The 22577-nt window shown below is 36.8% G+C and overlaps 1 protein-coding gene across 1 annotated transcript in view; it reads right to left on the bottom strand.

Annotated features, from left to right (window-relative positions):
- Nucleotides 1-22577, bottom strand: part of MLH1 (mutL homolog 1) — a 41527-nt gene that overhangs the window by 7861 nt on the left and 11089 nt on the right. Inside the window, exons 8-18 of the mRNA XM_015811737.1 lie at nt 19634-19722; nt 17036-17148; nt 15891-15984; nt 12518-12671; nt 11701-12047; nt 8315-8460; nt 6722-6830; nt 6168-6231; nt 2604-2765; nt 1687-1779; nt 463-576 (exon numbers count right to left, since the gene is read on the bottom strand). Coding sequence (XP_015667223.1) covers nt 463-576; nt 1687-1779; nt 2604-2765; nt 6168-6231; nt 6722-6830; nt 8315-8460; nt 11701-12047; nt 12518-12671; nt 15891-15984; nt 17036-17148; nt 19634-19722 — 1485 coding nt within the window. The remainder of the gene's footprint in view (nt 1-462; nt 577-1686; nt 1780-2603; nt 2766-6167; nt 6232-6721; nt 6831-8314; nt 8461-11700; nt 12048-12517; nt 12672-15890; nt 15985-17035; nt 17149-19633; nt 19723-22577) is intronic.

Genomic DNA, 22577 nt, shown 5'->3' with positions numbered 1-22577 from the left:
TTGAGGGCGCGGCGGAAAGTAAGGAGATCCGGAATCATCCGGATCTCGGGGGGTAGTTCGTTCCAGAGGGTGGGGGCACCCACAGAGAAGGCCCTTCCCCTGGGGGTCGCCAGCCGACATTGCTTGGCCGACGGCACCCTGAGGAGACCCACTCTGTGGGAGCGTACCGGTCTGTGGGAGGAGATCTGTGGCAGAAGGCTATAAGCTAGCCAGAATCACTTTGGATAGTGAGATGGGCAGCATTTAAATTTAATAAATAAATACACAAATAATAATACTCTAGATATAGAATTTATAAATATAGATGTTTACGCTCTTGCCTTTCCAAATTTGGTGTCTTCTAAATGTACAGTTCCCAAAATTCTAAGACAAGTGGCTGGGAAATTTGGAAATTTTAACTCCAGTACATGATGGCTACAGGAGAAAAATGATCTTTTCATTCTTTACAACTATAGACAATACCTGTTGAGTAGTAAGATCAGAATCTTCCATTATATACTGCTTTCTAATAGAGTAGAACATGGCACATTCTTTACTAAGACTATCAAAACACTCCTTTTCTTCATCCCAGTTTATCTGGTAAAGAAAATAAATAAAATGTATAGTTCTAGCTTTAGTGAAATGGTCAGTTACAAAGACAAGTTATGCATGAATAAAGAATATTTTAGTTTTAATGTTTTAGTGGGGGTAGGGGTGGGGGTATAACTGGTAACTGAAACGCTCCATTCTGAATTTTTTAAATCTATTTTTATTAGTTTAGATTATGTTTGTATATATCTATGTAATGTTAAACTTTATAATAAGTATCCATCATACACAGACTAAGTTGAGAATATATAAAAGATTTTTTTGGGGGGTGGGGGAATTAAAAATAACCTATTTGCAGATTCTATTTCCTGTGAATGGAGATATCCCAAAAGCAAAGAAAGCAAGCTGGTATGGTATAGTGATTAAAGAGCTGGACTAGGACTTGGGAGACCCAGATTCAAGTCTACCCTCAAGATACTTCACAGGGTTCTTGTGAGAAAAAAATTGAAGAATGGACTATGTACATTGCCTTAAGGAAAGCCAAGTTATCATTTAAACAAGCAATCCTATCATAACCTTTCTAAGGATAAATTGCAAAAGATTGTAGTGATTATGGTTATGTTTTACGAAATCTATCTGTTTTAACTTTTTTAAAATGGAAAGTATATTAATGAAACTACGTTTGATAGAGATTTGGCAACCCATTGTAATTTAAGAAGTTGGATGAATAGTTGAAAAAAGGTATTAAGGTCTTCCATAACTTCTTAAATCTTTCACAGAACTGGTAATATTAAAATAAATTAAAGTCAATTAGGCCTCACTTCAGAGACATTTTTTTAAATTTTATTAATTTTCTGTTATTACAAGTCATACATGCTTAGTAAACAGCATGTTGTCTGGATCCATTTGTTACTCAGTAATACATATTAACTTCCTCAACATAGATCTATCCAATACTACACAGTCCGGTATTTTCTTGATCCTCTTTTCTTCCAATGGTATTTTCATTTTCCCAACACTGAGCAAATACAAAGAGACATTTTTTAAGGGCACCAAGCCCTTTTTTCTATCTTTTCTCATGCTGAATGTTAAGAAATAAAAATGAACTATTTAATCATGATTGCAAATAGCAGTAATATGTGCTGAATGTCAACGTACCTCTGTGGCCAAACGAAGGATAAACATAGGTAGCCCTTCCAGTGGAGGAACATAATTATCTATTAGAAGTGGTAGCCCAGTAAGTTTTCCCTCCTGTAAACAGAAAGTTTTTGATGCTGTCATTTTTATAATCACATTCCATAAAGTCATTTGTTTAAAATGATTGTAAACAAGATAAATAATAGTATGAAGATATTAAATATAAAAGAACAAGTGGTATATATAAAAACCCACTGTAAGCTATTTCTATTAGATCAGGGGTTCCCAACTGGGGGTGCTTGCACCCCCTGGGGGTGCTCAACGATATTCCCGGGATTGCAAAAACGTAGAAGTTTGAAAATTATAGTGTATATGCATAATTCATTGCCATTATTTCAAACTTTTGTAAGGGGTGCGAGAATATATCAAAGTGTTCTAGGGTTGGGAACCACTGTATTAGATCAATTAAAATGCCAGATTATGAACATATTTCTAGCACATTACTGTTTTAGATTTATTTTGATGGTGTTACTAAAAGTATTAATGCTTTTGAATTCTTTCTTGAAGGCTTACCATAGGTATCCATAATTTCAACAGGCTAACTCATAACTTGAATGCTATCAATTTCTTCATTTACCACTAAATTTAGCGCCATTGCTTTGTACAGCTTACAATTATGATGATCATGAAAAAGCATCTTTGCAACCAATCCTCGCACTTACAAGCTTTGCAGGTCAGTAAAGCAAAGCAAAGATGAAGTAAGATCATAAGCACAGTTGTTTTCACTTTGCAATCACTTTGCTTAACAATAGACTTGCCAATCCCAATTGTCATCATTAGGGAAGACTACATATACTGGAATTACTAATGTAAATAAATTGGGTATATTCCTAATAATCATGAATTCATTATTTAAAAGCCAAATGCTATACTAGTACATCAATTTCAAGGGAGAAATAGTCTCTTAGCATTTCACTCTTCTTTGATAGGAAGTCAACAATATATTCAGCAAGGCCTTCCTTTGAACCATCTTCTTCTGTCCAACCACTTTCAGCATTCTCCAAGGCCAACATAGCAAGATCAAAGAGAGGAGCTGGTTCCTAGATGTACAGAAGAAACATAAACATTATTGTTTATGAAAACAATATACTATTTAGAGGTATCCAAAAGAATGATTGAGAACATTTTTATATGAATTATATAAAGACGGGATGTCGAAATTATTAACTGCATGTCACCCTCCCAGAGATTAAATACTGTGGAAGGCTGCAGTAACAGACTTCTACAATTTAACTGGGAAGACAATTTAACAATTCTGAACAGCTCCAGCAACTATGCAGCTAAATATAAGTAGTAATTAATACAACATAACAATTATATAAAAAATAAATTATAAAAAACAATTTGACAATTAAACCACACTTTGGCTCTTAATATCAGAATGTTCTGCCTGTTCTACAAGATAAGTGTATATAGGTCCTGTGGATTTCTGGGAGCAACATCTTCTACAAGAATGGAACAGCATGCAAACACACCTCTGTTCAGTTTTAGTTTTAATTTATCAAGCATCTACCAAGGATCCACCAATGGATTGAGAACCTGAGTAGAATTTGCCATCTATGAATGGAATCTGGTAGACACAGATTTTATATGGGTGAATGAAATGAGGTGATAAGCCGCCTGGGAAAGCCAAGGGAAATCATCAAAACAATTAAAAAACAAAAATTAGAATATTTCGGACATGTGATGCGACACCCAGAAAAATACGGCATACTCCATTTAATCCTCCAGGGAAAGATTGAAGGCAAACGAGGTCCAGGTAGAAGAAGAACATCATGGCTTCAAAATCTAAGGGACTGGTTTGGACAAAACTCAGCAGCACTTTTTCGTGCGGCAGCTGATAAAAACAGGATCGCCAACATGATCGCCAACGTCCGATAACGGATATGGCACAAGAAGAAAAAGAATGAAATTAAATAGAGGACTCATGTATGCAAAATACAATAGGTTAAAAAATGACTATGATATAAATGTATTAGAAATGTGTATGTATTCGAATAATAATTGTATTAGATAACTATATATATAGAATTGTTACTACTGTTAAAGTGATGTACAGTATTATACTTTTTCTGTTGTACTGGTAGTCCTCAACTTACCACTACAATTGGGCTCAAAATTTCCATTGGTAAGCAAGACAGTTGTTAAATTATTTTTACTTCCTTTTTCTGACCTTTTTGCTAGTTTTTAAGTGAATTACTGCAGTTGTTAAATGAATCATGTGGTTGCTAAGCAAATCTGGGTTGAATTTTGATCACATAACCATGCAGATGCTGGAATGGTCATAAGTGAAAAACGATCATAAGTCATTATTTTCAGTATTGTTATAATTTTGAATGGTCGCTAAACGAATGATTGTCTAATAGTAATAAAACATTGGGATAAACAAGTGAATTGTCATTATTTATATCATTTATTTATATTTCACATTTCTGAACTGCGTATCACCCTCAAAGAGGGACTCTAGGCCAGATACAATACAAAAAGTATATTAAACACCAAAAGTTACTGTATCTAGAGTAACATGAATGATATGATGGAAGCTATTGATAGATAAGCAAGAAGCTTATTTCAGAGTTCAAAGAAAAAGAACAAAAGGAAGCACAAACTAGGATGCTTGCGGCTGTATGCACACACATTCATGCACACATATGCAAGCAAGACATGTACTGAAGAGACGGAGGTTGTGGGGGAAGGGAGAAGCAATCATTATGATAGTTAATTGCTATTGTTAAGAACAGCAAAAGTGGACAGGAAGATTGAACAACAAGGAAGTTAAAATACAAAAAATATTAGAAGGATGAACTTTGCCCTTTTTCACTGGCTAGGAGAAAATCTGAATATCAATTCATATTTTCTAGAAGGAAGTCTGAGGAACTCAGGCAAATAGCTAGAAGTTATATACCTTACCAGCCCACTGTAGTGCCAATCTCAGAAATGTTCCATAGTTCAAATATGAAGTTGTTTGTTTATTTTTAAGTAAGCTATCCCTAGAATCAGCATTTGTATCAGATGCTCCTAGTAGAATGGTGAAAAATATTCTTAAACAAAACATCGGAATTGGAAATCTATGGAATTTCCAGTACTTTTTGCTATTACTCAGGCTGTTTTAGCAAACAGATAACAGTATCTGAAAAATAGCAGTTTCCTCTCCCCAAGCAGAAGGAAAAATCTTGTTAACCCATTAAAAGATTTTGTATCACCTTTAGATTTCTACAAGACTACTGTAATGCTCTCTACATGGGGCTCCCCTTGAGGAGCACCCGGAGGCTCCAGCTAGTCCAGAATGCAGCCGCGCGGGCGGTGATGGGAGTGACTCGTCGCTCCCATGTAACGCCGCTGCTACACGAGCTGCACTGGCTGCCGGTGGCTTTCCGGGTGCGCTTCAAGGTGTTGATTATCATCTTCAAAGCGCTCCATGGCATCGGACCTGGTTATCTCCGAGACCGCCTTCTGCCTCCGATTACCTCTCATCGGCCGATACGCTCCCACAGAGAGGGTCTCCTCAGGGACGGCAGTCGGTCTGTCACGGCCGACCGCTGGGGGAGGGGGAGGGCCTTCTCTGTTGGAGCTCCCACCCTTTGGAACGAGCTACCCCCAGAGATCCGGGTGATTCCGGATCTCCCCTCCTTCCGCCGCGCCCTCAAGACATGGCTATTCAAGTTAGCAGGACTGGTCTAAGGGTTATTTTAATTTGGTTTTAAAATAATAAAAAATGAATTTTCGGTTCTAGAGTAATGTTTCATTTTAATTGGCATGTTGAGTTAGGCATTTTTGTATTTGTGTATTTGTTTTTGAATGGTTGTAAGCCGCCCTGAGTCCGCAGGGAGAAGGGCGGGGTAGAAATATAATTAATAAATAAATAATAAATAAATAAGAATATGAGTAAGAAAAATCCAGTAAATTCTGTACTCTTGATCTTTCAAAAATATTTTAGTAAAGATTTTCATAAATTTCTGAGTGAATTTGATAGGAAAAGAAATTTCTATTTGGATTATAATACTAAAATTTGAAATCATCCCCCAAAAAATTGAACTATAGATTTGGGGACAGACAAGAGACCATATGTATTCATACATTGTATGGATTTAAAAATAGACCATGTAAATATTCACAGAGCATGAGGAAACCACGTTTGTCTTCCACACATTGCTGGAATGTAAGCCCCTGGCCTAAACATTTGATATATTGACAAGACTTGATGAAAATTGAGTTGGTAACTCAATGTCAGCACTTGAAACGCGTGACCATTACTGTATACTTCTGTGTCTCTTGCCATCGGTCCCTTGGGAACAGATATCTGAACTAAATAGATCTCTAGCTGATTTTTTTTTTTTTGCTTTACAAAATTAGAATGTCTTATATGATAGCCTAAAGAAAGAATTACTATTTTAAAAAGGATTAGTAAAGTATCAAACTTAAATCCCCCCCAGTATACTCACTGATAATCTTAAAATTCCAAAGTTTCCAAAGTCATAAATAAGGAGCTGATAAAACATTTCTTGACTTGAATAAAAAGAAAACAAAAATCAGTTTCTTAAATGCACATTTTCTGTTATATATTTAACATTTGCAGAATATTAAGCTTTACCGAAACATTATTAGATTACAAATTAGATTCTAATTTATGAATTAGAAGTGACGGTCAATGGTCAGCAATATATAAAATCAACCTATTTTAGCAGAACGTTGAAGCTAATATTTGTCAAATACATACCTATAGGAAAAAATGCTGATAATGTCCTTCAAATGCTAATTATATATTATTTCAAAATATCATTATCACCTGCAAATTGCACCAAAGAGTGGTATATTCTATCACAAATCACATACCAAACTTGTGCTTAATTTGGAGCATGCTTTCTCCCAACTCCTGGACTATGAACAAAATGCAAAAGCTAAGCTGCAGCCCAGAACATCTGTTTAAGATTTATTTTCTATCTCAAGAAATTAAATCAATTTTGTTTTGACAAAAATAACAATACATTCAGACTACCTGAGTTTTGTGGTATTCAGAAGATAAAGTTTCGTCTGATACTGAACCAGTGCCCATTGAGGATTAACACTTCCAACAAATGAATGATCACGAAGCATCTCCTGCAGACCTGAAATAATAAGTTTATTTACATTTAAGATATCATACAAAATTAATAAGAACATTGCTTTTTAAAAATCACTATGGATTTAGCAATTCATTCCTAACATACTCTAGTTACTTTTAAAACTACATGAAACCAAGAACCTAGTTTTAATTGTCCCATTTGTACAACTGATTGCAAATTTAAAATTTTTCTGTTCAAAAGTAAATATATTTATTGTGGCCAAATGAGAATTTTGTTCCCAAAAATCTGAAGATTAGCAAATATTTAAGCCCATTTCTAAATTCAACTCAACTCAAAACAATATCTATTTGTAAATTTTTAAAACCCAATCTAGATTTTTCAAAATACTTGACAATGGCTATTTATACTAGGAGAAAAATATGAAGGACAAAATAATACATCATTAGCAGGTGTATATCAAAATATAACATTAGTAATCGACTGAATGCCAGCCCAGCTTGAGTTATTTCTATCACATGGATATTCTGTTCTGAAACCTACAAACCTACAGCTAAGAAGAATCTATTCATATGAAGAAGATACAAGCTATTTTTATTTCCTTCAAAATATTAAAGAACCTGATAATAGAATTTTCATTGATTCTCCTGTCAAATATTTTTATATTCAAAAATGTATTACAACATTGATAATAAATTGAATCTAAAAATACATCATGAGATTGTTTTCACACCAACATCAGCATTAACTGCAATCTAGTCTATTAATTAAGCTCTTACTATACTGCTCAGAAATACACAACTTGTTAACGCTATTACTTCATCAGTAGTTCAAGTACATGAATCAAACTTTGCTTTCTAGGCTGATGTTTTGCAAGTCTTTCAATCTGAGCACACATTCAAACTTTGTGAGGTATTTACAAAAAAATAGTAATTTTAATAAAATAGTTTATAAAATGATTTATAACTATTATTTATAAACAAACAATGAATAGATAATTCTGTTAATTCAGTAAGGATTCTGAAAAATAAACTTGTGATGAAGACATAAATAGACCTGTCATTCTGTAGTAGCAACTGGTTGGAGAAATGAGTGTCTAGTGGATATGGGGATAGGGATAGGGCTACTGTTAGGCATTGAGGCTCAGATCAAGGAGCTGGAATGTGGAGCTGTTATAAGACAATGGTCTTGTGGTCCTGTTTCCCATCATATTTCCCCCTTCCCATTACAATCATAATATTTTGACCTGCCTCCAATCCTCAAATAGTAGCCCTATTCTCATTTCCCAGGCCCTGACTACCCCAATCTGGGAACCACCGTTCTCAGCAGACATCCTTGGAAGGGGAATCTGGCCATTCTGAGGCATTTTATTTTTACCAGCTCTCATCGCCAACAGAATACACCTCTCCATTCAGCACAGCACATTCACACATTCTACAAGCAAACAAGTCCTCCCTTGTTGCTGAATTATTGAAAAAAGTTACAGGCAGTGTAAGAAACTAGCAGCAAAAAGAAATAAACAAACTTACTTGCATTTGCCCTTTTATTAATTTCTTCTTGAAGAGTCAATACACTGGTTAGGTTAATAATTCTTCTTCTTGGAGTGCAGGCAGCAGTCATTTCCTGTTGTGGATTTTTTTCCATTTCAAGATCACAATCTGTTCGCTGCCTTTTTCTGCAAGAGAAATTAAACTGAATAACATCTCTTTCAAAGAACGCATTTAAAAATAAATAAATAAATTGTGCCAGCTGGTTTAAAAATATTGCCTACTCCAACATTACTTACAGTGAGGGGAAAAAATATTTGATCCCCTGCTGATTTTGTATGTTTGCCCACTGACAAAGAAACGATCAGTCTATAATTGTAATGGTAGGTTTATTTTAATAGCGAGAAACAGAATAACAAAAAAAAAATCCAGAAAAACACATCTCGAAAAAGTTATAAATTGATTTGCATTTTAATGAGTGAAATAAGTATTTGATCCCCTATCAATCAGCAAGATTTCTGACACCCAGGTGTCTTTTAGACAGGTAAAGAGCTGAGACCAGAAGCACTCTCTTAAAGGGAGTACTCCTAATCTCAGCCTGTTACCTGTATAAAAGACATCAGTCCACAGAAGAAATCAATCAATCAGATTCAAAACTCTCCACCATGGCCAAGACCAAAGTGCTGTCCAAGAATGTCAGAGACAAGATTGTAGACCTACACAAGGCTTGGAATGGGCTACAAGACTATCACCGAGCAACTTGGTGAGAAGGTGACATCAGCTGGTGCGATTATTCACAAATGGAGGAAACACAAAATAACTGTTAATGTCTCTCAGTCTGGGGCTCCATGCAAGATCTCACCTTGTAGAGTTTCAATGATTATGAGAACAGTGAGGAATCAGCCCAGAACTACACAGGAGGATCTTATCAATGATCTCAAGGCAGCTGAGAGCATAGTCACCAAGAAAACAATTGGTAACACACTATACCGTGAAGGACTGAAATCCTGCAGCACCCACAAGATCCCCTTGGTCAAGAAAGCACATGTACAGGTATGTCTGAAGTTTGCCAATAAATATCTGAATGATTCAGAGTAGAACTGGGTGAAAGTGTCGTGGTCAGATGAGACCAAAATTGAGCTCTTTGGCATCAACTCAACTCGTCATGTTCGGAGGAAGAGGAATACTGCCTATGACCCCAAGAACGCCACCCTCATAGTCAAACATGGAGATGGAAACATTATGCTTTGGGGGTGTTTTTCTGCTAAGGGGACAAGACAACTTCACCGCATCAAAGAGACAATGGATGGGGGCCCTGTACCATCAAATCTTGGGTGAGAACCTCCTTACCTCAGCCAGGGCATTGAAAATGGGTTGTGGATGGGTATTCCAGCATGACAATGACCCAAAACACACAGCCAAGGCAACAAAGGAGTGACTCAAAAAGAAGCACATTAAGGAGGGGCCTAGCCATTTTCCAGACCTTAATCCCATAGAAAATCTGTGGAGGGAGCTGAAAGTTCAAGCTGCCAAATGTCAGCCTCGAAACCTTAATGACTTACCGTAGATAGGATCTGCAAGGAGGAATGGGACAAAATCCCTCCTGAGATGTATGCAAACCTGGTGGCCAATTACAAGAAATGTCTGACCTCTGTGATTGCCAACAAGGGTTTTGCCACCAAGTACTAAGTCATGTTTTGTGAAGGGATCAAATACTTATATCACTCATTAAAATGCAAATCAATTTATAACTTTTTTGAAATGTGTTTTTCTGGGGGGGGGGTGTTGTTGTTATTCTGTCGCTCACTGTTAAAATAAACCTACCATTACAATTATAGACTGATCATTTCTTTGTCAGTGGGTAAACATACAAAATCAGCAGGGGATCAAATAATTTTTCCCTCACTGTATCTAAGCTCCAAACCAAGTCAAAAATTTAAAAATGCAACATACCGTTAATATATCCATAAGCAATTATATGTATAAAAGGAAGAAACCCTATAAAGTTAAACTTTCACTGAAGGGACTAAACAATTACTATAACCTAAGATTATAAATAACACTTTTGCTAGCACCTGGTTTTTAATTAAGGCTATAAGTAAAAAATTCATTCCTACCTAGATTTTAGTTAGCTAATAAGAATATCTCAATCTCCCGACCTTATAAAAATAACATACAGGGGCCATTATTTACTGTAAAAGAATGAGAGTACTACAAAAGTACAACTAAAAATACATGCTTTTAGGAAGCAAGATGTATTTACATTTATCCATGGTTGGACAAACAGAATGCAATTAAGTTACATCCCAACTAGGCAGGAACAAGTGTGTGTACAAACTACTTTTCAAAATATTATTAAACACAAAATATTGGTTGGATGATAGAACAACATATATGACAACATGAAGTAGAACAGTACCCCCACTCAGGAATGCAGGAACTATAATAAACTCATATAAAATAGATTTAATAGAAAGCCAACTTGATGTAGTGGTGAAGGTACTAGGCTAGAAACAAGAGTTCTAGTCCCGCCTTAGGCACAAATACAACTGAGTGACCTTGGAACATTCACTCTCTCCCAGGCCCAGGAAAAAGGTAATGTAAACCACTTCAAAAATCTTGCCAAGAAAACTTCTTCGGTCAGTTTCCAGGAGTCGATACTGACTTGACGACACAAATAAATAAAAATAAAATACAAAAATATTTAAATAAAATAACTTCCCTAAAAATAATCTATTTCCCAAATCTAAGTTGCCTATTTCAGCAACTATTGCTTAATATGAAAACTTTACATTAATACTGGATAGGCTGACAAAGAAATAAACAGCAGAGCACATATGAAACCAACTATGAACCTAGTATGTACTCCTACAGCTGATATGGGCATTTTACAGCGCATGAGCCACACCTAGTTTTTTTACTGTCCCTGAGCATGCAACAGTCCCAGTTTCTCATGCATCCCTTTTGGGAAAATTAATTGTCCATTCCTGTCCTACAGTGTAAAGCTTTCTCCATGGGAGTATATGGAAATTTTACTTCACCAGAAAATCAGCACAAGAGGGCCTTAGAAATAAATTATATTAGAAATCGGATACTTATTAGAATAGATCAGGGGTGTCAAACTGCCGGCCTGTGGGCCGGACGCGTCACGTGGAAGCCGCGCCCACCCTATTGCCAGCTATGGCAAAACCAGCCCAATACGTTGCGTGGCGTCACATGACATTGCGAGTTTGACATGCCTGGAATAGATAATGCTAAGCAGCCCGGGCAAATATTAAAGAATTTTAAAAAGCACTTAAAAATCTAGACCAAGAGTTCATCTTTTTTTCTATCAAAAGCTTAAAAGCTTATAGATTCTGATTTTAATATAACTAGAAAAGAGAAGTTTTTAAAAGAAATAGAACGTTGTACAAAAAAAACCCTCTTACCTTTCAGGTACTGCCTCAATAGGCATTGATTGTTTTTCCATTGATCCTTTCGGTGTCTCTTCAGCTCTTGAGACACTTGTATTCAAATTACCACATTCTTCCATTTCAACATCTTGTACCCCAGTAGTTTTGCAACTTTGCATGTTGCTGTTGTCCTCTGGTTCTGTCACAGCAAGTTCCATAGTCTTAGTTTTATTAACTGGTTGAAGAAAAGCATCCAATTTTTGGTCCCGTGAGTCAATGCGGATCTTCTGATGAGCATAAACCTTCTCATTTCCTTGAATAGCTGAAGATTTTGTTGATTTAACAATTTCAGTGGAAGGGGCAGTAATGGCTGGTAACAATGTCTTCATTGCAGAAAAACAATGATGAAAGAATATTTTAATGTTTCTACAAATGTAAAGTCCTTTTCCAAGCTCTACCTTACATGAAACCTACCTTAACTTTATATCACACAATTAAAATTATTAAAAATCCTCTCAATAAAGAATATTTGTAGCTCATGGTTGAAATAATTGGCCCTTGGTGCTCTCTGAGCTTGCTTGTTTTCTTGCAGATGTTTCATTACCCAAACTAGGTAACATCCTAGCTTGGGTAATGAAACATCTGCAAGAAAATAAGCAAGCTCAGAAGGCACCGAGGACCCCTCAAAGAACCCACTCTAAACTGAACTGTGCACTCAGCTATGCAAATATCCAGCAAGAAGAAGTGCTTCTCATAAACAACATACTATAATCTAGTTTGGAATGATTTTCATAGTATTATTATTAATAAAGCGTACATCATTACTCCTTTGGGGATATAGGAATCCACTTACTTGAGTGAAATACATCCTTGATGAGTTGGAACCTAACAATTTGCACTCTATATGTTGTTGTACACATTCCAGGATGCTGTCTTCATGCAGGAAATGAACTTCATGCTTTGTAGGATGCACATTCACATCCACATTCTGAGGTGCAATCTCAAGGCTATAAAACATTTTGAGAACAATAAATGCAAGCTGATCAAAGTTGTGTTCAATTACAAATTTACGATGTAATCAGAACTGTGGTGCTATGTATTTTTTCAAAAACAGAAGTATACAAATCATAATAATCCTTTAAGCACATGACTGAGAGACTTCTACTGTATATCTTACTGTGAATTTTGAAACAAACGCAAAAACAACATCAATACTATAATATTCATTTACTGTAATTTATTTCTTGCCCTTTTTCCTTAAGGAAATCTGAAAAGAACATACAAAAAGATTAAGCACTATAAGCAAGCAAAGATACAGGAAGTTCACAATGTTGAAGTTTAATTTAAAGATAATATTTTAAGACCTGCCCAAAATACAGATTGTAATGTTTATTAGATTTATATTTTGCATTGAGTTCATGAGCTAAAAGCGGTATACTTCCCATAAAAGGAATCTATATAAACTGGAAGTTCACATAGAAAAAAATGTCTTTTGAATTATTTATTCATAAGTACCGTGTTTCCCCAAAAATATGACCTACCCCGAAAATAAACCCTAGCCCGATTTTCATGCCTCCGCCAAATATAAGCCCTACCCCAAAAGTAAGCTCTACTTAAGAGCCTGTGCAGCTGGCCACCCGCACATTCTGTCTGCTTGCTGCTGACATGAGGAGAGGGGGAGATGCTGTGGCCAAGAAGCGAGGCAGTGGGGGGGGGGGTTGAGAACGAAGCAAGGTAGTGAGGGGGTGGAGGATAAAGCAAGGCGCTGCCCGTGTCCCGCATGGGCTGACAAAGGGCCGCCAGGCCATCAACATGCTGACAATTGCCTGGCCTTGCAGCAGTGGCCTCAGCAGCCTGATGCAGGATTGCCGGCCCCCTTCTTCTCCTTACTGCCGCAACAAAGCAGGAACAATGCATTGGTGCCGCGGCCACCAAGTGAGGCGGTGGGGAGATGAAGGACGAAACTTCTTCTCCTCCTTACTCACTGCCACAATGAAGCAGGGGGCTGAGTGATGCACCCATGCCACAGCCACTAAACGAGGCGGGGGGGGTGGGTGGAGGCAAAGCCCCAACAGTATCCTTTGCTGCCCAGCCTGCAGAGGCCTGATGCTAGCAGAGCTGGAAAGGAGGTTAATGAAGCAATGTAGTTGCCCTGGGATGGGGGTTAGGATTTGGCATTGTGGATGCCAAATCCTAATGCCCACCCCACCATAGGGCATCCACAATGCCAAATCCTAACCCCTACCCCAGGGCAACAACATTCCTTCACTAACCTCTTTTCCAGCTCCGTTCTCCATGCAGGGCAACAAAAGAAGTTTGTGGGACTAGAAAAAAAGATCAATCTGACCTTCCAACTTCTCGCGAAAAAAAAACCTCGTAAAGTTGGAAAGTCTAACTGAACTTTTTTTTTACCAGTAGTCTGACAGGCTTCTTTTGTTGCCCTGCACACGGTGGTAGAGAACGAGCTGGAAAGCAGGTTAGTGAAGGAATTCTTTGGGAAAGTGAGGGTAGACAGGGAAGGGGCTGCTCCAGCCGCCTCACTCTGCCAATATGAAGGTGGCCGGGTGGCCAAGGATACTGATGGGGCTTCTTCTTCTACCCCCACACACACACTTACTGGCTGCAGCACTGGTGCATCGCTCAGCCTCCTGCTTTGTTGCGACAGTAAGGAGAAGAAGCAGGCCGGCGATCTTGCATGGGGCTGCTGGAGCCACCGCCGCGAGGCCAGACAATTGTTGGCACATTGATGGCCTGGCTGCAGGGGCCCTATAAGCCCATGCGGGGCGCGTGGGGCAGTGCCGCACCCCCACCTTGCTCAGTGACCGTGGCACCAGTGCATCGCTTTGTCCTCCATTTCCTCATCTCGCTTTGTCCACCACCACTCTCACCCCCTGCTCCATTGCGGCCACACAAAAAATAAGCCCTGGTGCTTATTTTGGTGACCAAAAAAATAAATAAGACCAGATCTTATTTTCAGAGAAACATGGTAGTAGAATAAGATAACTGGCAGAAATATTCACAACACAGTAGCAAGTTATTTATAACTTTATAGATTAACAATAAATATTAAATTGTGTTTTAAAATGGACAGACAATAAATAAAACTTAAGCCTGGCTAGAGCATTTTGAGCCAATGAAATTTACAAATGGCATTCAAAGACAAGATCATACCGTGTTTCCCCAAAATAAGACCCAGCCTTATATTTTTTGGGGCTACAAAAGACACATTAGAGCTTATTTTTGGGAAACAACAGTATCAGGGTGATCAGCACGGCCGGGCACCCCACCCACAAGACACAGCGAGCACGCGAGGGCCAACGGTATCTGGCAGCAGCCACAGCCCGCCAGCTCCTTGATGCAGCGCAGGTAAGTCCGAACATGGAGTTAGGGACAGGGGGAGGCAGGCAATCTGGATGTGCTACACAGCCACCTAGCTTGTGGGAGGCTCGTGCAGCGGCACTAGAAATAGGTGGAGTCAGAGGCACGGGGGTAGACAGGACATCTGGGCCTCCCCCCGTGCCTCTGCCTCCGCCTGCTGCCGCCGCATGAGCCAGATTGCTGTGAAGCGCATCCAGATTGCCTGCCTCCCCCCGCCTCTGCACTTGGACTTACCTGCACTATGCGGGTTATGACTGCTGCCGGCCACCGTCAGCCCCCATGCAACTGCTGCCTTCTGTGCTGGCCACCCCTACCCCCCAGGCTTATTTTTGGGGTACTGCTTATATTAGGAGCATGCTAAAAAAATCAGTCTAGGACTTATTTTCTGGGTGGGTCTTATTTTCAGGGAAAGATGGTATTTGTAGACCTTATAATAATCAAAGCAATAGATACCCATAGCATGAACCATCACAACTACTAGGGAGGTTCCAAAAGGAAAAAGTGCTGGTCCAGCAAACCTAATTGGGCAAAGAAGTTCAGATCATAGCTGAGATCTGAAATTCCAGGTTTAAATCACAATCTAGAAAAGACTCTTAATTACATTTGTTTGTAAAGGAAACACAACTTCTTCCAACATTCTTGAACATTCAAACAAAAACCCTCTCATTGTTCAGAAGCGCTCTCTTCTTATGCAGATTTAATTTCCATTCAGTAATCCTTATACAGTCAAATTTACATATCAAGCACTGGTCCTGAGCACCTACATATTTGTATTGTTAGGAAGGAGAAGTAAGTCTCCTCTTCCTGCCAAGTCAAATTTCAATGGCAAAAGTATTTCTCAGTGTTACCTTATATATAAAAATGGATACGTGCTTTTGGGTAAATAAGCAGCATATACAGTCTCTATCGCTCTACGCAGGGCAGTTGACTCTACCAGTCGACCTGGAAAGAGAACAGAAAAAATTGTTTCAATTACCTTTTTCAAATTATCACTTTTAAATTCATTTCTGAATAAGCTTAGCCTTTATATTCAAAAAAACCTATAATAAATATATAATAAAAAAATAATTTTATGATTGTAAAAATGTTCTTAACAATCTTATGTAATCATGACATCACATTCAAGAAATATTCTTAAAGACATACAAACTCAATGACTTGGAACCAAAATCTGTTTGTTTTAATGACAGTTAAGAACCATCATCATGAAACCTGTACATAAAGAATTACCCAGTGAAAGTATGACCAAAAAGAATTATCTATTTTGCCAAAAAATATATTTTAATTAAGATCTATTTATTTGGTAAACAGATTATATTTCTTTCTAAATCACTGAACATAGTGATTCTGCCATGACTGTGATTTTCTTTTTTTATTTATGATTTCTTTGCCTGGATGCATAGTAAATCCAGGGTCCTTAGGCCCTCCGTATGCTAGAGCAATATTAATTAAATATTGAGGAAAACCAACGTATGCTGATAATTATACTTCATATTAGAAGTGTAATTATCAGCCTACGTTGGTTTTCCTCAATATTTAATATGGTTGAACTTAACTGTATTAAATCAAATCAACTTATACCTTGATTCAAGACCTTATTTGTTTCCTTAGATCAAAGTTGCATAATTAGCTGAAGACTACACTGGGCTTTCAGAAACACATCAAGGGTCATATTCCAAAAATATATACACTTTTTTCTTTTCCTTTTTTTTAAAATTGTATTCTTCTGGAAAGGTTCATGGTTGTAATGCAAAAACAGGAATTGGAGCTTTCTTCCTCACCTTCAAATCATGTTATTTCATTGAGATTCAGTGCTATAGTTATTGCTTTTTTTTTTTTAGAAAGTTTAACTTCAACACACAGATGAACTATGTGGAAGAAAAAAATAACCAGTAGTTTCAGGATGGAGTTAATAACAAAAATTGGCCTTTAATGAGTGAAAATATCCCTTAAACATTCAGTGAAAATAGGAAGTGAATATATTTGTACTTACAATTTATAAAAAGTAAAAAGATACACTTCTTCATGGAATAGTTTGCATTCGTTACAAAACCTTTCATTTTAAAAGCCAATGTTGCATCTTCACAGCCCACTTCAATCAATTCTCTAAACATATTTAAATAGAAATTAGTCTTTTGTTTTTTCAATAAAACACCTTTAAGAACATACTGAAACTATTGTAATTAATAAATATTAAATATGTAACACATATTTTGCTCATGGTTCCACTATTTTCTATAGTCTTTAATCCCAGATAAGTGATTACTAATTACATCTTCCATATCTTTAACGATCAGGGGAACAACTTTCCTCCAGAAGCTGCGAATGTTCCAACACTGGAAGTTTTTAAGAAGAGATTGAACGATGTATCTGAAATAGTATAGGGTTTCCTGCCTGAGCAGAGGGTTAGACTGGAAGACCTCCAAAGTCCCTTCCAACTGTTATTTTATTCTAGGTTATTACTACCACTAACCAGTAATTAACCATTTTAGATATAACAGAGTAATTAAGATCACTCTGTACATTCTGTGAGTCAGTGTTCCTTACTCACAAAATAAAACTACTTTCAGATACATCTTCTTATTGTTATTTTCATACCTCCAAAGAAGTACATATAGAGTACTTTTTTTCTTTGTGATGTACAATTTTAGGGAATCACCTTAAATTGTTTTTAGAAGCATACAGCAGCCCACTTAAACTATAATCAGACCATAATGAACCAGCCTTTCATAAGCTTCAAAGTGACCTTCTCTTTCACATACTTTTGCATATGCAAGAAAACCAAAGAATTACTTGTTTTAGAAGAGTCAATTCACTTTATCAATGAAGAAAAATAAAAAATTATTCCAATCTTGCTCAAAAAATCAGTAAACGAAAGATAATTACTATAAATCAGTGATCTCAAACTTTTCAAATCCTTTTGTATCTATTGAAACATTTATATATTATTATAAAACATTTGGGAGAACTGCAAAATAATGTTGCTTTGAACCCATTTATTTCAAATAACCTGTTTTTATAAACAGCCAATCCAATTGTTCCAAATGGCCTTAAATAAATTAAACTAAAACTAATTTGTTTACTCTTAAACACAAATTTGCTGTTTGGTTGGCTGGCAAACAACATAGTTTTGGACTTCAGTAGCCGCATTATTTTCCTATGGCAGAAAAAGAAAAGAGAAAAGGATGAAAGCAGGGAAACTAGCCCGCTATTTTCCAGCAAATAAAGCTTTCTTTAAAAAAATTAAAAAATAAGTATTTTACAAACTTGGGAAAAATAAAAGGCTTTGCAGACCCCAGAACGATTGCCTGGTAATACATTGTACCTACAGACAGTATGATTCTGATCTCAGGTGTGGATGATAGTACGATCAGGTCCAAACTAGTGAATATCAGAACAGCGCTAGATACAAGGAGCCTTATTCACCAACTATTATTTATCTATTTATATCTCACTTTTATTATTTTTATAAATAACTCAAGTGGTGAACATTCATAATAGTCCTTCCTCCTATTTTCTCCACCTATGGGGTGGATTGGACTGAAAGTATCTGGCCCAAAATCATCAGCCAGCTTCCATGCCTAAGGGAGACATAGAACTCAGTCTCCTGATTTCTACCTGGTGCCTTAACCATTAAACCAAATTAAAAGTCAGAAGACTTTTCAAGGGAAAAATAGGGCCAGATTAAGCATTACAAAAAACCTCAAATGATCAAATTTACTAAGAACAAGTCAGTCTGCATAAATAAATAATGTATTCTATTTAAGCCTACTTCTGTTAGCTTAACAGAAATAGCAACTGTTCAGCCCAAAACTATAATTACCATTTCTATAATGAGGAACAATCTCACTCTGATCACTAGAAGAATTCTACAGGAAAAAAATAATAAACCTCCTTTTCTGTGTTATCTGTTTGATTATGGGAGTCTTCCAATTACTATAAGGAAAAACTTCAAAGAACTGAGAAGTTAGTTAAGGATGTTTTGTTTGAAATAGATCCAACAATTCATTAAAGGCACATCTGCCTGATTTTTTTAGTCTAATCACCTCTTTCAACACAGCCCAACAGCTTTCTCCAGAAAAGAGACACAAAAGAAGAAATCATCTTTAGCTACCTCAGCCAGTTGCATGTACTAAAACCTGATTTTCTAAAAAAATAAAACTGAATTATATCTCATCATTTCACCAGGACCTGAGATGGCATAAACAATACTTTCCACTATTTCCAATACATTTTTTGATTGCTTATCTATTGTATTTTCCATAAGTTACCACTTTTCAACATTTTTAGCTCTCAGGATTATTTTAAGTGGTAGAATTTATATGCCACCATTCTTCCAGGAATTCTTGTGGCATAGAAAGCATTTCTTCCTCCAAATTTCCTCACAATGGCACCCCTGAGAGATACCGTATGTTAATAGCTAATGCCTGGTACAAATTCCTCTCGTGAATTTCTAAGACTGAAGATGTCTTGAACTTACATTCCACCTAGTATAGCATGTGAACCAGTACATCATGCTACACTCAATTTATGGGCATAGTAATACTCATAATTAGATTATAAGTTAGACCACGTTTTATGGTAACTATACCTGCTAACAGCATTTCCAAAGACACACCGAATATTGTCGATAGTTGTATTACTTGACAGTGTTCTTATATCTGCAACTGTATCGCCTTGCTACAAAGCAGAAGATAGCAATGCTTTTAATATATATGGAAAAAGTAGATGAATAGAAATTCACAGAATTTCCCTGGGATTTTGTGCATCCTCTACAACCATTTTACTTGCAAAATCATCTTTTTCTGAGAAAGCAGGTTTAAGGATCCCTGCACTAAAACAAAGCAGCATATGTAACCTCTCATGCGAAAGCTTAATTTTTTTTCTTTCATTCTTAATTTTATCAAAGCAATGTCATCATTATTCTTGACTTTGAAGAACCAACTTTCAGCGTATCTTGTTAGAAATATTTTTATATTACCTAAAGCTTACTCTTTCTGTAGCTACTGCGTTTCTCCAAAAATAAGAGTCAACCGGTAAATAAACCCTAGCATGATTTTTCAGGATGCTCCTAATATAAGCTCCACCCCAAAAATAAGCCTGTTAAGATTGTCAGCCAGACGGACAAATTTAGTACCGTATTTCCTTGAATATAAGTCCTAACCGGAAAATAAGCCCTAATTTTTGGAACAAAAATTAATATAAGATCCGGTCTTATTTTGGGGGGAACACGGTATTAAGTACAAGAGAATTAATCATCTTTTATGTTATGTAACAGAAACAAATCACCCAGGAAACATATATCCTTGAGCTTTCTTTAATACAGTTTAAGATGATAGCAAAAGAATTTGGAATAGTATCTGTGCTTTTAAATGTCAACCATATACACATATACTGCATATATATAGGCTACTCAATACAATTAATGCATCTCTTTCTGTCACACTTTGGGAAAATATTGGGTGCAATCTTTTCCTTCTAATATGAGCTGGCTTACTCTATTTATAAAACCCCTTTTTAAATGTGTAAATTCACTCTCCCATAAGAAGATAGCGAAGGACTTGAGGCCTTCCTTTTCCCTCCACTCCCAATCTCGTACCAGTGGCTAGTCTTTCTGATACTTGGCAATATTGAACAAGTAAGGATGGGCATGTGGTAGGGACCAGAATAAATTACAGATAATTCTAGATTTACAATGATTCATTTAGTGACCATTCGAAGCTATAATGGCACTGAAAAAAGTGAGTTATAATCTTTTTTCATATTTACAACTTTGCAGCATCCCATGGTCATGTGATTAAAATTTGGGGACTTGACAAATGGCATATATTTATGATGGTTCATGTGATCATCTTTTGTGACCTTCTGACAAGTTAATGGGGAAGCCAGATTCACTTAATAACCACATTACTAATTTAACAATTGCAGTGAAGTATTTGATAACTGGGGCAAGAAAGGTCATAAAGTGAGGCAAAACACATTTAACAACTGTTTTGTTTAGCATCGGAAATTTTGGGCTCAATTGTGGTCATAAGCTGAGGACTACCTGTACATTGTTACTGAAAACCAGGAAAAAAAACTGGCAACAGATGCTACTCTTTTGATTGTCTGAAAACAATCAAACAATCAAACTTCTGTCATTGATTTGCTCATTCACGTCCCTTTCCCTGGAGTCTTTTCTCCTTTTCTTCACCCAACCTCTGTTCTAGCATTATTTTTTTCCCTTTCTCTTTTCATACAGGATCTCATCTGTTAAAAAAATAAAATCAGTAAAAGATAAAAATCACCTCAGTGGTTTCTGAGCTGCTTTCAACTAGAACATTAAACAATCTGGTCACAAGCTTCAGCAGGTTTCTTCTCTGGCCAATGAAGTGTCAATCAATAGATTTGTATATATCTGATTTACGGTACTTGAGCTATGCAATTCCTGTAAAAATCCCCATTCTTAATATAAGGACTAAAGTTACTCAGTTCTATAGCATTTCTATTGTAGACTTGACAGCGTTGTGCTTGCTTTTTAATATATACTTTTTGTCAGAAAACATAATAAAGAGGAAAAATAAGGTCTTTCTGAATTATTTTGGTGATAAAAGCTTATAAATTGATATTTTTTAATATTTTCCTTTCTAATCTACCTGGCTGTTAATTTTTACTCCAACTATTAAACAGCTCTTCCTCTGTATGCTTCAATGAGTACTTTATATCTACAGGTAGCTCTCAACTTATGGCCACAACTGAGACTGCAATATCAGTTGCTGAACAACATAATAATTAAGCAAGACACCCATGCAACCGCTTTGCTCAATGACTGCAACCCTAGTACTCCTGATGGCAATCTTTAAGTGATCTCCCAGAACATTAAGTGGTTGCAGTGAAAGAAATGCCTGCCAAGTTCAGCTCCTCTCTATGGGAACTGTTTTGGTGGGCTGAAAGACCTTTGGGATATGAGCTTTTCTGCACCCACCAAAGGAGTTTAGCTCCACTCATCAGACAGCTCTTTCAGCCAATCCCCAGAGACAAGAGGGTGTTGTTTTGGCAGATAGCAGCAACTTGCAATATTGCCTGCCGTTTCTCCACATACTTTCTGGGGAAGCTGGCAGAGAATATTGCAAATAGTGATCACATGTTCATAGGGCATATAGCAATTGATTGTAATTGCCAATAGATTGTAAAGCCCCCAAGTCCCGATTACATGACCACACAGGTGGTAGTGGTGCAATATGCCTTATGGGCCATAAAGTATCCTTGCTGAGGACATTGTAATTCTAGACCATCAAACGGTCATAAATCTGTACTTAGTACCAGAGTACTAAGTACTAGAGTATTACGTCTGTACTCTCTAATCAATTATAGAATTTGTTGTGGTCGTAGGTTGGTATGTTTTTAGAGTTGTCTAAGCTAGATTTGGGGACTGCAAATGTTTATTATGCTAGATAACTCCATTAGTACAGGAGATATGGAGGAAGTTGACTGGTTGGCAAGGACTTTATGAATTCAAAACAACCTAGTTCTGAGAACATTAACATGATATCTAT

Source organism: Protobothrops mucrosquamatus, unplaced genomic scaffold (genome assembly GCF_001527695.2).
Source record: "Protobothrops mucrosquamatus isolate PMUCROS unplaced genomic scaffold, P.Mucros_1.0 scaffold48, whole genome shotgun sequence".
NCBI classification, from domain to species: domain Eukaryota; kingdom Metazoa; phylum Chordata; class Lepidosauria; order Squamata; family Viperidae; genus Protobothrops; species Protobothrops mucrosquamatus.
This window is presented reverse-complemented; position numbering and strand designations above follow the sequence as displayed.